The sequence below is a fragment of the Coturnix japonica genome, chromosome 5, assembly GCF_001577835.2.
Source record: "Coturnix japonica isolate 7356 chromosome 5, Coturnix japonica 2.1, whole genome shotgun sequence".
In the NCBI taxonomy this organism is placed as follows: domain Eukaryota; kingdom Metazoa; phylum Chordata; class Aves; order Galliformes; family Phasianidae; genus Coturnix; species Coturnix japonica.
In genome coordinates this window covers 12712320-12729335 of record NC_029520.1, presented here as the reverse complement: position 1 = coordinate 12729335, position 17016 = coordinate 12712320, and the positions used below count along the sequence as shown (strand labels likewise).

Genomic DNA, 17016 nt, shown 5'->3' with positions numbered 1-17016 from the left:
AATACATCATTTTTGCACACATTCATCCCTACACTGCTGACTCCACATTTTTTTCCCCCACCCCATAATGAAGATCAGATTGTATTTTAAATACAAGTTACCAATGTCAGGTGGATACATTTCTTACCCTGATTCCAAGTTCCACATTCTCTCCTCCATACACTTCCATGCCTTCATCTAGCAAGCCAATCTCTTGGAAATATTCTCGGTCTACTATGAAGCACCCAATTAATGCAGGGCTTCTGGAAGAAAAAAGCAGGAGAAAACAAAATTAACAAAATACACATTTTTATTATTCAGAAACTGATTATATTTATCATTGCTGGCTCAAAGAGCATGTCAGACTGATTCTTAGGGAAGTGTTTCTGAAAGAGTTTTAGACAGCTTTGTCTTCCAACATCCTTGATTCTATAGTGAAATAAGCACTACTAAGGGAAAATAGATTCAAAATGACTGGACAAACACATTCATCAGAACACATGGGATTTAAGCACTTGCAGCACTAGATCCAAGAGCCCCAGCTTTGTTTATGGGGCATCAGGCATTTTAGGCAAAATGTGGAGCAGTTTGCCTCTGCTAAGTTCTCAAGTTTCTTGTCTAATTAACAAAGCTACCCAATAATTCATGTTTTTGTGTGTTTGGCCAGAAGCTACATTCATCTGCAATTAAGAAAACATTTATCTTTAAGCATATTTTAAAGAAGAGGTAATTGCTTGAATAGGAACTTCCAGGTTCTACAATCCTGAATCAAGAAATGTCTAACTTACCAGTATCCTGTAACACCAATCTGTTGTGCTGAACCAAATCTAAACAAGTCACATATCTTTCCCAAACCTGTAAGCTCATTTATGTCATGACCTGAATTAGCCAACTTCTACTAAGTAGAGCTAATATTAAGAAGGTAAGAGTTCAACCACTGAGTTTAATTTCACCTGTAGGAAATTCAGTGGCAGAGAATGCAGAGTGGAGTTCTCACTTGTTTTCCTACCTTATAATGCATACTGACATGAAATAAAATGTCTTTCCTGATTACTATGTGGCCATTTGAAACTTGGGGAACAACAGGATATTAATGAGCAGCAAATGGGAAATCACCCTGCACTTACTAGAAACACTCAAGCTGCAGTAAGTGTAGACATCTGCTTCCAAACAGATTATAGGATGTCTTAATCACAAGCTGTACACTTCTACAAAAATACCTACATTTCTGCTTTTGATTTGAAGTGCTTTTGTACAAGATTCATAACAATGAAAGATTGTTTCTGATATATTTACAAATGATGAATAATGAGGAAATTAACTGTTGTTTTTAAAGAATTTTTCAGAATACTTGCTCTTTTTTTTTTTTTTCTTTTAATAATTCTAGCGGCATATTTGAAGGCATGACAGATACCATCAATATGTGTAGCTTTTAAAGAAAAAAAATAATTATCCAGCACATGCATACACTGTATTTCACTAAAAAAAAAAAAAAGGCTCCAGGGAAAGAAGGGACTAGGAAAAAAGAAAAAAAACAAACCAAACTAAGCATCCAATATTCATAAAAGATGCTTACTCTAAAATACAATGTATAGAGCTTTGGGATAAAATGGAACTGAAGATTAGTTCTTTATTGAGCATAACTACCTTTCCCTAAAGAGTCATCATTGTTAATACAGATTTGCCTCTCCAGGAATTAGCACAATATTTCAAAGTATTTTCAAATAACTAACACTGTTCATTAAAACATGAAACACTTCCTATGATGTGGAAATTACCACCTCTTTATGTCTGTGGCAAACTTGTCAATTTTTAGCTACTACTTTCCAATTCTGAGTCCTGATCAAATGACCATCAGCTGGATCAGAGCAGCTCAGTGTGTCTAAGCCAACAACTCCCAATGAGAGATGTCTGCCTGAAAATACAGAACTGCTGGATGAAAGATATCCCTTGTACAGACTGCACAGAACAAGTTGCTACTGATTAATCCCTCATGTGGCCACTGCTATTTAAGGTTCTGCTTTGCAGCTGGTGAATGCGGTCTTCATCCCTTCATTCTGCAGAGAGCTAGAGTACAGGTACTAATGACTTCCTTGATGTGAATGCCTAGACAGCAGAGATGCAGAGAGGATTCAGAGGTGTCTATCCTCCTTCCAGAGATAAAGGTATTGTTCTGTGTTGGCCTGACTCCAGACAGGAAAAGCAAATACAGAGGTAGACTGTATCAAAGTAAGGACATAAGTCATTGATTACGTGTTGCTGGTCAGCCAGCATTGACTCTTATGTCATAAAGAAAAAACAACTATAAGGCTATATGGCAGTACTATAAAGAATACAGCTGTTAGAAATACTGTTACATAATGTATTTGTAAAGAAAATGTAATTACTGGCCCGTTACCACTAAATTAGAAGACAACATTTGGAGACTGGAGAGCTACTGAGCATTCAAGTGTACTATTTCACTTTGGCTAAGTGTTTAGCCCCATGCTAATTACAATGAAACCTATTTTAAAAGATCTCCTGATAAAAGTTTTCTTAATGAATGTGTATGGTGCCAAGGAGAAATGCAAAAGAGGACAGCTCAAGGACATCTAACTAATTTAACATCTAATTTAACATTAGTCAGTAAACCTACTACATAGCTGAGACCACTCACCATCTGTCACATCTAGATGAGCATTTCCTGTGGTACACTAATCTAGGTCACAGTTGCACATTACCTTATTGGAGCTGTTGTGTTCTCCAGTTTCCACCATGACTTAGGAGGGTTCAGGTAACGACACCATAGCTCCCAGTCAAACCCCTGTGCTGAGAGGGGATATTCTTCTATTTCAAAATTATCATACTTAATGTTATCAAATGATGGAGAAATGACCCTTTTTCTGTTTTCCTTTATCCTAGTGAGCACTGGTTCAGCCCTAAAAAAGGGGGGGAAAAAAAAACCAAAAAACACGGCAATGTCAGTAGAAGGACAGCACTGATGGACATAGCAGCTTACACTGTTCATTTCAGAAAGCCATTCAGAGTTCTCTTTGCTTTGAGATAGAGATGGGGCAGAGTAAGATCTGCCCCAAAATAACACACTACACTACTTTATCAAGGCTGCCCTGTTATTATCCTTAGTGTTAGTTGAAGAACTGAAGAAATTACTATCTGCATACTACAGAGTATTTACATCCTTGCTACCAAGTAACAACCTCAGGCTCTCAATACTATCAAGGGCATGAAAATCAGGGTTTATAATAGATTTATCCTACGGACAGCACCTCCTGCCTTTTTACAATCTTTTTACTCAAGAAAAAAAAGATATTCAATCTAGATCAAACAAGTTCAAATATATGTTTTTAGTTACATGCTACTTTTGCACAGAGCAGCAACATCAGAGGAAAAAGTAATGTATCTTTATTTACACTGCAGAACATAAAAGAAACATTTTTTATTAAAAGGAGGTCAGTTTCCTTCAGCCCTTTGCCCATAAAGAGCATTACTGGAGGGAGCTGATTTCTGAAAGGCACAGGCATAGAAAGTAGGAATTTTTTTCAGTAGTTTTACAGGTCACTATTCACATATTTGGAAGCTACACAAATGTTAAGCATGTTCTGTTTCCTAAGAATAATTTAAAATACTGCCCTGAGATTTGAAGAGAACTCAAGTAACACAAAGGAGCAAAACCTGAATCATAAGTGTGCTGCTTCTAACTGCAGACAGCTTCGACCTATCTGTAACTGGCCCACCTTTCTCAGCTTCTTCATGCCAAAATTACTATTTACCACTTGTTTGAAAGAAAACAAACAAACAAACAAAAAAAAACAGTAATACATAATAGATTCAGATATTTTAGATACAGGAAACAGGAGCTCACTTAGCATGCAGTTTTCCAATGGAGTTAAATAAATTTTAATCACACCTCTAGATATCACACACAAAACAGATCTAGATTACATTATGTAGCACAAATGCATTCTTCATGAATATGCCCATCTCTGAAACTTTTTATTAAAAGTTTCAGAATGCTAATTTGCATTCAATCAATATGCAAGAGAAATAGCATTTATTAATTTATAAGTAGTGCTTAGAAAGCGTGCCTTCTTTTAAGAAGGTGCAAGCAGACACGTACCATCCCACATTGAATTCCACATGGGCATCAAAGAGAGCAACTACTGGTGCTGTTGCTACTCTCCATCCACTAACTCGAGATCTAATCAGCCCCTCTTGTTTGCTGTGTCGGACAACCTTGATGAAACCAGGCTTCCGGGCATTTACTTCATCAACATACTTCTTTAGTTTCTCCTTGAGTTCTTCTGCACAAAGGAAAGAATTAGATGTTAACAAGAAGCATCAGTTTGCCAAGATGTAGAAATCTGTTCCTCCAGCAAAACAAGGTTCTTCACACAGGGGAATACTGCAATTTGATTTAACTACTACGAGCTCTCAAGTAGTCAAATCTTAAAAAGAGAAAAAAACAACAAAAAAAGCCACCAACATAAGGACCACAAATTATCAAGAAATAAAAATAAATAAATCCAAGTGTAATAATTCAGCCTAATTGATTGCCAGAATCCTGTAAGCATTGAACATTAACATGCCATAATATAAAGCATTCAGTCACAGTGGACCATAGCTACATAAGTGCGTATTACTTACCTTATTTGCTGCTATGGTAACATATCCCATATTCCCAGAAAAATATGCCAAACTTAGCAATACTTCAAGAAAAATATAATGAATTATTTTCCACTGCTACTTTGGAACTTCAACAACTTTCTTCCTCTACTAAGAACTTCCACAATGTCTTTTTTTAGTAGGATGCAGACCAGCAAATGCAGAAGAGGAAAACTAATCCTAATTAAAATAGAATAACCTTTTTTTTTTTTTTTTTTTTTTAAATTTATCAGCAGTTATTGCATCCATGACATAAAGATGACTGTATGAGAAAATACAAAAGGTAGGACTCGGGCATGCTGTTCAATATTATTAACTGAAAGCACTGTTTATTCCTACTTATTAGCATTGCTATGCTCTATTTATGTTACAGTATCACCAAGAATTCCTTCAGCACTGTTAAATGCCCTTTCATCCCAATTTTCCATAATCCATAAATGTCTGTTGTTAGGCTGAATAATGTTCCTGTGGTTATGATAATAAACTGGAAATCATCAGATCCACATTAAAAGCTAATGCTGTCTAGTCTTGTCTTTGAAATCTTGAGCAAACCACTTATTCATAAATCAATTCCACATCTAAGAAACATGGTCACTGCACTGATTTCTTCTTTTCAGTCCATTTACATTTTAAGCTCTGCTTGGCCTTTGCAGTGTGCTTGCACAGCATGTAGACGGCATTGGACAGCCCAGCACAGAGGGTCAGTGCTTGGATGCTGCCATGGAGGGTTGCTTCCCAAGCAACCTCTTCAGTTTTGGTTTAATTGTCCTAGGGAGAAAAACCTCTTGACTCAGGCTTTCAAGGCCAAGCTGTCCCTTGACTGTAGCTTGCAATGTTCTGGCTAGCATAAAATGAAGAAATTTTTCATTACAGAATTCTCCTGTTAGCCAGACTAAAACGCTGGAAAGCAAGAGGAGCCCAATTAGTTTGAAGATACTGAAATACAACAGTTTTGGTTGCAGGTTTTGTTGTTGTTTGTTTCAAGAACATAACCAATAACTCTGCCATTGTTTTTGTAACTTTTTTTTTAAGTCATGTTAAATATTTGTCATTTGGAAGGAGATAAATGTCTTCTCTCTCAGTCCGAAAAAGAGGAACAGATAAGTTTCCACAAGGGATCCCCTAACGTAAAGCCTGTTGAAACCCATACACCTCAGTGGGACTACTTCTTAGGGCTTGGAGGGGAGGATGATAAGGCAAAAGGACTTCTTTAAATTCATCCCTCCTTGAAAGACTTCCAGACAACAATGTTGCATGATGATTTGCAGCTAGTTGCACTGCCACTGCAAGGCTGCACATGCCATGTACCTTCACATAAAGGAACATTCTGCCAGGAAGTAAGAGAATACCACAGAAAAGTGCTTACGTGTACTGTTTTTCATTAAAAATGAATGAGCAAACAACAACAACAAAAATATAATCAAAATGGAACAATCTGCCATACAAGTCCCTGACAGTACTTAAACTACAGCTATGTTTTAGGGATGGATTCAGTGCAGTCTGAGAATACCTCACATTTTTGGTTTCTTTTCTCTTTGCTCATACTGTTTTATCTATAACTGCATCATCCTGCATAAACAAGACTCAGAAATGTACATTAATAAGAAGTACACAGTACAGAGCACTTTTCTATTTCACACTAGATTTGCTAGGTATTGATCAATACACTTCTTTCCTTTTTCAAGCCAAAAAGTCATATTCACATGTTTCCAGTGTGCGTGCAAAGCATTGTTTTCTTATTGCACATCCCCTACACACAGAGATTTGTAGCAAGTGAAAATCTATCAAAACAACCACTAGCTAAAAGCAGTTTAAGTTTGAAAGAATACATTTATGTTATTGAAAGCGTGCCTATCTAAAAATAGTGAGCAACAGTGCTGTATTCCCAAAATGTAACATGGTGAAGGGTGAATATCAAAACATGAAGATCAAAGCTTTATTCTCAGCACAAGTGGCTGTTCATAGTTTTACAATATCAGGAAGCTGTATTTGCCACAACAATGCAATAGTGCTCCTCACTGTCAAGTATATGAAAGGCAACCAGGTTCTAATCAAAGACCTGAAAATCAGTGCATTTGAAAGAGACTGTTCTCTGGATCACCTCTGTTCTCAGCAAGTGGGCTATTCTTACTCCTGTCGTATACATTTCCTAATGTGGACTGACTTTATAAGCTTGACTAAACACAAAATGTTTTCCATAGCTAGGTGCAGCATGGAAATAAATGGAAATGAAACAGAACTCAGATCTTGGCTTGCCAACCAGCATGACTTCAGCTGCAAGTTATAGATTTGACATTTACTAGGCAGTATGAGATTTTAATATGCACTACAGCTTTTTGCAAATTAAGAGAATAACTGGAGACTGTCACAGGCTTACCCAAGGGGAAATCCTTCTCTGGACTTCCTCATCAGACCCAGGAGGCTGAGGAGTGCTAGATCTCAGCTAATCTTCAGTACTAGCCAACAAACACTAACTGTAGCATGCCCACGGGAGAGAAAGCAGTGTTTTGCCATCGGGCATTTTCAGGCCTTTGTCATTCAAAACAGCCTAAAACTTATCATTATAAAAAACGTATCATTTCGACTCGACCACAGGGCAAATGAGACATGCAAATAAAGCCTACAAAGTCGGCATTACCTGCAGAACATGAAAGATTCTCTAGCAAGATTCTTAAGTCAGGTTAGACAGGTGCTTTCCCCTCCTCCCCCTTCCAGTCCACATTTTCCTGAGCTTTACTTGAGAAATCTGAGTTCAATTGTCTTTGACAGTTTCAGAGCATTGTGCCCAACTGGAATGAATGATGGAACACTCCCTCTAGAACTGATCGTATAGTTTGTGATGGCACTGATAGTCTTCAGTAATATATTTTTAACCTATGTTCTGTTTCTTTCCCCCTCAGATACACTCCATGAATAATAAACAGACTTTTTCATTAATTATTGTGCTTCACTGCTTTATGCCACCATAGGGAGAAGAAAGGGAATGAGCAAATGTGTCATCTTCAATACACTGTTGATTCAGTTTCTAATTACAAAAATAAACAGGCTTATAAAGATAGATGCGTTTCCCTTTCAGCACAGAATTTTTCAAACAAAGACTCAATTTGATGAAGCTGACTGGGTATCTACCACTGAAGAGAAAGAACAGCCATAGATGGTATAGGAACACTGTGCAGATCTAGCGCTTGTAAGTCATACACCCTATGATCTGCCTCCATAAGGTATAGATGTCTATAGCACGTCAGAGCTCTCCTCACAAATACAGCAGCCATAATTACATGATATAATAATGTTTTATGCTAATATAACTAAGTTCTAATACCTGTCAGAGGTTGGTTGATTTAAGAAACCCACAAAGATCTTGTTTGTCAAGTATCCTTATTCAGCATTACAGTACAGTGCTAATAAATTAATTCACACTGCCTTGCCTTCTTAGGAAAGCACTTTTCTTCAGAAAATGAAAGGAAAAGAGAATGGTGGATGAGATAAGCCTTAGCAGTGCAACTGTTCTCCTTCCAGTAATGCAGCTGGTGTGACTTGTGTGAATGGCCAGTCTGGGCTCAGAGGGGTGACATGGATCACAATCCTGCCTCCTCCTTAGATGCTGGGGGATTGCAGCACAGTCCATAATATGGAAAAATTTTCTCACATCTGCCCCAGGGAGTTTCTCAGAAGAAAAGTCATCTACAGAACGTGCTCTTCATCAAGTTGCATGCAAGTGACCTATGGTCTGTGCACCTCCAGTTTACCTCTAGCAGGAAGTCATCAGGCTAGATGCTCAAGTGAAGCAAGCTGCACAATCCCCATGGGACTCCGGTGTCCTGCAATAGCTGTGGAGCTGCCACAGACTAAATTTTAAATTACTGCCTCGCATTCATAGAAGTCAGTTAAGCCTCTCTTTCAATGGTTTTCCTGCTTTAACTTGCTGCCATTCTGAGTGCTTAAATGAATCCTCACAGCTCTCAGAACAATTACATTCGTAAAATCTGATACATGCTTTCCTGAGACAGATAAATTTTAGGAACTTTTAAAAAGAGTTTCTCTTTAGCTGTAAGTTTGCCAAGGGAGCTAATTAAACAAATAGCTACAATCTCTCCCACATAACTATTCAGCAGTGTATTTTCTAAAGGCTGTGCTTCTGGTGCAACAGAATGCTGCCATCTCAGCAAGCCTCAAGATTTTAACATGAGGTTAAAATTTATTTTTCTGTCAAACACCCAGGAATTTTCATGCACAAACTTCCACAGGTACAATCTTTCAGCAATCCAGAGCCTCAGTTGCTGTGAAACATCCGTCATACCACTAAGATAAATGAGGGCTGCAGGTACCTATTCCAGCTCAGACTCTTTAACCTTAGCTCTTGACACAAACATGGCTCCTTCTACCAGGCACCTGCTCAACTTCTGCAGTCACAAGTGAGCAGATAAAGCAGCAAAAAGACACCAATCCCATAAAGGACCTAATTTTAAACTAGGATTTTCCACCTTCTTTATCTGATCACTTGTGGCCCAAAAACTTAGTAGCAGGAAGAGCTGCTTTTCCACTCTCCCCCTAATGATTTCAAAACCTTTAAAAAATGGAATGTACTAACATGGATAACTTCCCCTCCGGCAAATAAGGCAAGCCAATTATACCAGGTATGCAGCAGAAAAACCTCTTCTCCCTCTTAGTCACTCTGTAGGCATATAACCTGAATTCATGACAGCAGCTAGGCATGCAAGAAAAATTGGTTGGTGCACTTTATCTAATGGGATTGTACAATGTATCGTGCCCCTTTATTGTGCATGCAGCTCAGTGCTTTGGTTTTTTGTGTGGTTTTTGGTGTTTTTTTCTCTCTCTCTCTTTTTTTTTTTTTTTCCTTTTCTCTGGTCCCTTATCTTTCATGCTCAAGTGATCACCTCTCATCTCTGTAGCAGCAGCAGATAATTCCAAATGGAAAATATTTATAACCAGATAGAGGCATGTCATTTGTAATGCACCTGTGCCTGTAGAATGTTTGCAACAGGGGGCAAGAATGCACGACAAGATAAAAAAGGGCCTGCTGTGCACACATATTTAATAATCTCATGTTATCTGATAAAAGATAAACCACCCAAGGGAAATTAACATGATGCAAGGAATTGATTAGGTCAGACCTCAGATACAAACAAACAAAAAAGCAGCACAGTTCTTGTCCTCCATTACTATACCTAACTTGTTTTGTGATGTACAATCTCAGAAGTCCATCTTACCCACATGTGAAGCCAGACTGGCTAACAAACTTCCATAGGTACAACCTTTGTATTCCGCAATCCAGAGCCCTAGTTGCTGTGAAACCTCTACCACTCCACTAAGATAAACGAGGGCTGCATGAATTTATTCCAGCTCAGACTCTGGACCGTAACTCAAAGATTTACTCAGTCTAGCACATGAACACCACCATTCTCCCACAATAAGTGCATGAAAAATATGCATGTTTCCTCACCCCCACAAACATGCACAAAACTTTCCTTTGCCTAGGAGAATCCAGCACAGATCTGTGTGAAATGCACATTACTTTCAAAAGGTTTGATGGAGGCTGCTCTGACCTGTTTTTCTTAGGTCCTCTCACAGACACCATGTCTTCCATGTATATGGAAAGAGCTTAGGTGGATGCTTCACTAAATCCCCTCTTACTGCTTTATAAAGTCCTGAGAATCTGACAGCATGAGAGCCACATACCAGAAACCAATTCCATTTCAAAAGAGCAACCAGAAAACTAACAAATGCCTTACACCACAACAGAAGCTCTGTAGAAGAGACCTGTGCCAGCAGCTGTTCCTTGAGTGGCCTAGCAAACACATCTATCTGCCACACTCTGTATGATTCACAGTTACAACCTTTGGCCAGGAATGTGGGATACCACCCTCCAGATGGAATTTGAGCCTGGATCTCTCAAATCCCAGAGCAGCACATTGGCACTGCCTGGGCTCTTTAGGACCACAATTCCACCATTTCAGGCATGGCCCATATGGAGTCCAGAGAACTCTGCAGATGCAAGAGCTCATTCATATCACTGGATCAAGAGCCAGTTGATATCCAAAACCCTTTTAATGTTAACAGAAACATGTTACAACAAAAGAATTAAACATGGCTCTCACATGCTTACAGCTGAGTATGGAGGAGATGCTACTAAAAGCAAGCTTTGACAGAAAGAGAGGGAAGGAAAATCTGCTGAAAGGTAAACATTCATTCCAGCTCCTCAATGGACACAGCTACATGCACGAAGGCAGGATTTTTAACAAAAGCACAGAGATATTAGATTACAAAAATCCCCAAATAGGAAGTTTACTACAGACAACAAAAGCCATTTGTGTGCGCTTAAACCAGCAACTATGCAAACAAATGCTAAAAGTAGACAAGAAGGTACCAAGCACTACAGACAGCACAACTGCCACACAAAGCAAGATTACAAACTCCACTACATACCTCCTCACTGCAACACCTCAAACTCTTTCAGCAGAAAGGTGTTAGAACCCTCAAAATATCATTAAGCACAGACATATAATTACCTAACCTTAATTGTTCCACTCAATTTGCTGGTTGCTGCATGCTTGAATTAATCTTAGCATGAATGTTATTACACTCCAGTTCATAGTATACACCTACATCCTATTTAGGGACTGCTACTGGATATATCATGGCTGCAATAACACAATCAGAGAATGGTTAAACATGGTCAAGAAAAAACACAATCACTGAAATTGAGACATTCACACTATATGTGATTCAAGACAAACTTCTGGAGTCTGTTTGAATATGAGTTTTAGAAAGGGACCATAAAGCGAGAAGCACACATGCAGAAAAGGCACATGTTAGAAGTGACATAGTGCATAAAAAACACCACTGAAATCACCACTGTCAATATGCTGAAAGCTCATAATTTCATTTCTTGGTGTTCCCTGAATCACTTGTAAAATGACCTTTAAACATTAAAGAGAAATGCCTGAGAAATGCATTCCAGTCCCAGCTGGACAGCAGCTTTTTTTTTCCTAGTCCTCTAATTTTCTTTTTCCAATTTTTTTTTTAATGTACAGTATTTAATTCTATTCTATTTCTTGGACTTGTATGGTGCAGAAAAGTCACTACTCAGAAAAAGAAACTAAATGCCTGAGAAAAGCCAGAGTAGACTCTATAAATTTAGAAAAAGAACATTTGAAGAACACAGAGATACTCTAAAACCACAAGACTCATCAAGCTGCCTGCTGTACTCTACGTTTGATAAATCATCATGACTGAGTGAAACTGTGTGGTGATTTATGTTATGATAACAAAATACATAAGGAAAACTGCTAACTAAACCACATCTAACTACTTTTGTGTTTCAGAGGAAATCAGTCACATAAGATTAAACAAAAAGTAATCATAAAATAGATAGTACCTGTGCAATCCATCCCCTCATTCAAAGCCTGTCCAATTAAACAATTTTAAACAGCATTCACTTTTAAAGAAGCATTTAAAAGAAGGCCAGGTAGGATTAAAAAAGAGTGAGTTTTGAGTTTTTTTCTTTGTTGTTATTGTTTCTATATGTACTCTACACTGAAATATGTCCTTGGGAGCAAAACAGCGAAGTTGATGATACTACAAGAACATCCTTGAGGGTCAGGATAGCAATAAAGCTATTTCTCCATTGAGATCTCACTCAGAGTCAAAAAACAGTTGAGAAACAATAAATCTTTCTATGGTACCTGGTCCATAAAAAAAAACCAAACTGGTCCAAATGTAGAGTTCCTGCATCTTTTGTTTTTGGATAATGATTTTTACCCTATTGGACACTGCTTACAAATCAGATGCAAAATGTTCCCTACGTATTCCAATACCAGCAAAATCCGTATCTATCCTGTCTGTGATTGTGTTGCGTGTGATCTGCTACTATTTTCTTTCACAAAGACAGATTGCAACTTGCACAACCTTGTAGTTCACAAATACAATGGCAATACAGCACCCAATGCACCAAGGAGAAATGGGGAAAAAGCAAGTTACATTTTTTGTTTGTTTCATTTCTCTAATGGTTAATATAAAAAAGATAACACCAGTTGTAATTAACAGTTTTACAGTCTGAAATATTGCAGACATGGAAATCACTGAAAGCTTTTCAGGAAAAACTGTTGCATGCTCAGGCCCTGTATACAACATCACACATGACAGAAAGTGCATATACAATAACTAGCTTAGTATAGAAGCCAGCTTTCTCATGCCCTCTATTATATCATATAGTCATGAAAAATTCTGCAAATCACCACAGATTTCATCATGCAGCCATCACAGTCTGCTAACTGCCAGACACACAGCATTCTGTGTGAGACATTAAGGATAATCCTTACCTATAAGGGACTAAAACCAAAGGCACAAGCCAGGCACAGAAGTTAATTAGATCTTGGGAGATTCTGCTAAAGAAAAGCAGCCTAAAAACCTTCAGTCTAACAGAAGTCTTGTCTGATGTTTTGCAAGACTGACTAATAAATGCATATAGGAGCCAACCAACCTCATACGCTTTTTCCAAATTCTAGCACTCTGTCACCAACACTGAAGATTATAATTATAGCCACAGTGCCACACTAGAAGACAAGTTAGACCAAAAACACCATTGGTGCACTAACAAGGCATACCTCTTAAAAAATTTCTCATTACTTTTTTCCTCTTCAAAACCAGTTTGTATTTTAGTACTATATCACCTATAACCCTTAAAGCACCTCAGCCTGAAATCTTAAAATAACATTATCAAGCATACATCATTGGGATCTGCAGATATTTTAGACCTAAGGCAGCGATGACAAAGGATTTCTACTATAAGGAGAGTATTGCAACACTCTCATGTAATTGCAATAGCATTTTTTCACTGGGAAGTTCACTCTCCAGGTTTTGATTTTATTTCCCTGGGAAGATCACACTCAGCCAGGCATGTGCTAGCACTCTGACAGAGCTTGGTATTGTCATAGGACAGGACCTGTCTGTCAACTGTGGTCTTCAGCATGGGAAGTCAAACACTTTGCTGTCCTGGACTCATACTGCAGACCTTACAGAGAAAGGCCGAGACCTTTCTTTGTTCAAAGAAGCTTACAGAGAGAGCAGTACAGGCTGCTGTGCACAGTGTGAGCTGAAGAAATGTGCTGTAGAGCTTTGGATCAGTGGCAGTTCCCTTAGATGCCACTTGTAGCTATCCTACACCCCAGCTTTCCAGCCACGAAGCGACTGACAACAGTCCCATCTAGCTGTGCACACTCATTGGGCTGACTACTCATCCAAATCCTGAGGTATGGCATTAAGACCTCTGAGTTGATTTATACAGTTATTTCAGCTCTATTTCCTTGACAAATACAGCACCGTTTTAATTTTTCATGCATGTACATTATTCCTAAAATACTATTAATAATTTTCATTGAATCTGTATTTTTAATAACTCTGAAGCACTATCATTTTAAGTTCTTGAAGTAAAGTTGCTTTTAAAACTCCTCAGCATATGGCCATCAGAAATAGTGGTGCTGTGAATTAAGATAGTAGGAGCCACCTTGATGAGAACTAGGCAGTGCTGGAACTAAGGAAGTTGACAGGACAACTGATAATGATTTTACACAAAAAGAGGGCAAATTTAGATTAGATATAAGGGAGAAATTCATCACTGAGATGGTGGTGAAGCACTGGACCACACTGTCCGGAGAAGCTGTAGATGCTTCATCCCTGGAAGAGCACAAGGCAAGATTGGATGGAACTTTGCTCAACCCAGTCTAGAGGAAGAGAGCCCCTGCTAGAGGGGTTGGAACTAGATGGTGCTTAAGGTTCTTCTAATCCAAACCACTCCACAATTCTATGAAGGACAATCAGCAAGGCTCATCTGAGCTCAAAATTAAAGAAGTGACTAAATTAAAGAACTGACTATAGTCAGTTTATTTTGTATGTTTTAAATTTGTATTTCTAGGTTAAATTTCTTGTCACTTTAAAACTTTTTACTCATTCTACAGAGATATCACTAACATTGGAGATTTTTTAAGCCTAACAGGACACTGTCCTGGGCAGTTTCCTCCAACTGACCCCACACTGAGTAGAAAGATAGGACCCAGCAGTTCTTTCCTACCTCAGTTATTCTGGGACTCTGTGACAGAGTTTACATCTGCTTTGAAAAGAACTAATTAATTTTTTTTACGCATATATATATATAAAAAAAATTATATATATAGATATAGATAGAAAGATAGATAGATATATCTTCTGATAAAATCAGCAAGCAAGTTAGAAAATTGAGCAGATGGTCTAAGAGCAATACAGGAATTAGGATACATATGTTTTAGCCCTTGAACACTTTTGTGAGCTAGACAAATCCAGTCAAAATGTCACCAAAACTAATATTTTAATGATACAAGACAAAGTAAAACTTGGCCAAAAACCTAAATACATATTTCTGAATGTGAAGGGCCAAGGTTTTAGAACTAGATACCAGAAGTTTAATTTCTAAGCACACATTTCGGTGACTGAAAAGAAATTTTCAGATTTTAATAGGTCTGCAGAGATTAAACTTGACAGTATTCAGCAGGATGAACTGTTTCAAAGATAGCATGATAATGGGACAGAATCTACACTACACTAATATTTAGGCAGCTCTGCATAACAGTGATTAAGTAAAACTATAAAATCCTTCCACTTGTAAGCTACGTACATCAGTTAACAGTTAAGTTGAAGTTACTGTAAAAGTCTCCCAACAGCAATATTTGGCTAAAGAAACTAAGCTTTGCAATTATTTGTTGACGGTAGCTGAGTAGGCATAAATGAGAAGGAACACAGTGGCCTTTTCCTCAAAGAATGAGCAGTGAGTGCATTGACATATGTTCTCCACATAAAACTGAAATGCATTGCAGATCCTTAAAGGCATACAGGGCCATCTCCGTTTACAACCAAGTATCAGAAAAATTTGCTAGTGTGGACACAGTCAATGTTTACCAAACATTTTGAACATTAAAACATTCAAGACACTGAAAATATCTCTACTTCTGCCTACTGGCACAGTAACATCCACAGCACTGTGTAAGGGCTTTCAGAGAATCTAATTTTTCCATACTTAAGTCTCCAAATGCTGAGGTCAGAAACTATTTATATTAGAATAAAAATAAATCTGCCACAAGCACACGGAGTTTCATACTATTGCTTGCAACTTCCCTACCTTCCCTTCAAAAGGAATAAGAGCTCCTTAAATCTTGTTACAAGGGTCAGAAACTATTAAAGTCTTGTTTGCATATGAAGTCCCTGCCATGAAATTCCACATGCTTGACCAATCAGTTTATAATCTCTGCCTTAGAGTTCTTCCATTTAAAGTCCAAAATAGTTTGGTAAACATAGAATCAAAGAGAACAGCACTGAACAGACTTCAGGAGATCATCTGGTCCTTCTTGTCCCAAAGCACAGAGAACTATAATGAAATTCATCCTGATATATTCTTGTCCTATCTTTGCTTAGGTTTACTCAGTAAATATTGTCACATCTTTAGAGATGGTTGAAACGAAGCACACAGTAAAGACAAACAAATTAACAATTCACATTAGTATGTTGTCTGACAAAGTTAAAAATCACAGTAATCTATATGGAAATTATATTTGGATAACTGTGTTTGAAAACTTAAAAATAACTTGTCTCAGACTAACTACATACAGGAACTGTAAGCCATAAAACAATGGAACTGCAATAGAAGATGAAACTCTCCCCATAGCCCTTCACTGAAAAGAACATTTCTTCCTCAGATGCCTAAAGACCAAGAGGAACTCTTGACTTTTTAGCATTAATAAATTATAACACACTTCAGAAGGAAAATTCATTGCTGTAACTTTGCATTTAGTATTTCAAAATCAACTTTCAATGGGGCAATAGGATGACAGCCAGCATTATCTCCCATCACCGAGCTGAAAGATCTTCCTTTGAGCAGAAATTTACTAGAAAATGCAGTATCATCCCCTGAGCAATACTGAATAGCTACACCAGCAGTATGTAGGGGTATGACAGCTTTAATGATTTGGCAAGATGAACAGCAGGCTCCAAACACTACACATTCAGCAGTAACATTTAAAAAACAGCTTTTATACAGAACACAGAAGAACTGTCCAAATTTACTCACTGCCAAATCCAAATCACACGAACACAACCACCAACCAAAAGAAGGAAATAGCTAGGTCGAAAAAAAAAAACATTTCAAATACTAAAGTGCAGGAAAAATACAGGCATCATGTTAATACAAAGATACCTATTTCAATAAAAGAAGGAAAATTCTATTCTATCTTTTGAACAAGAAAAAAAGCCACAAATATATCATATTGCACCACCAGATTCAGGGAAAAATACAATATAGCCCATAGAAATAAAACTCCGCTAAAATCA

General features: G+C 37.7%; 1 protein-coding gene across 3 annotated transcripts in view; it reads right to left on the bottom strand.

Annotated features, from left to right (window-relative positions):
• The window catches only part of GALNT18 (polypeptide N-acetylgalactosaminyltransferase 18), a 224945-nt gene that overhangs the window by 57999 nt on the left and 149930 nt on the right, over positions 1-17016 (bottom strand). For all 3 annotated transcript variants that reach the window (XM_015864042.1, XM_015864041.2, XM_015864044.2), the window contains exons 5-7: positions 4097-4280; positions 2700-2897; positions 128-242 (exon numbers count right to left, since the gene is read on the bottom strand). In XM_015864042.1, the coding sequence (XP_015719528.1) occupies positions 128-242; positions 2700-2897; positions 4097-4280 (497 nt within the window). The remainder of the gene's footprint in view (positions 1-127; positions 243-2699; positions 2898-4096; positions 4281-17016) is intronic.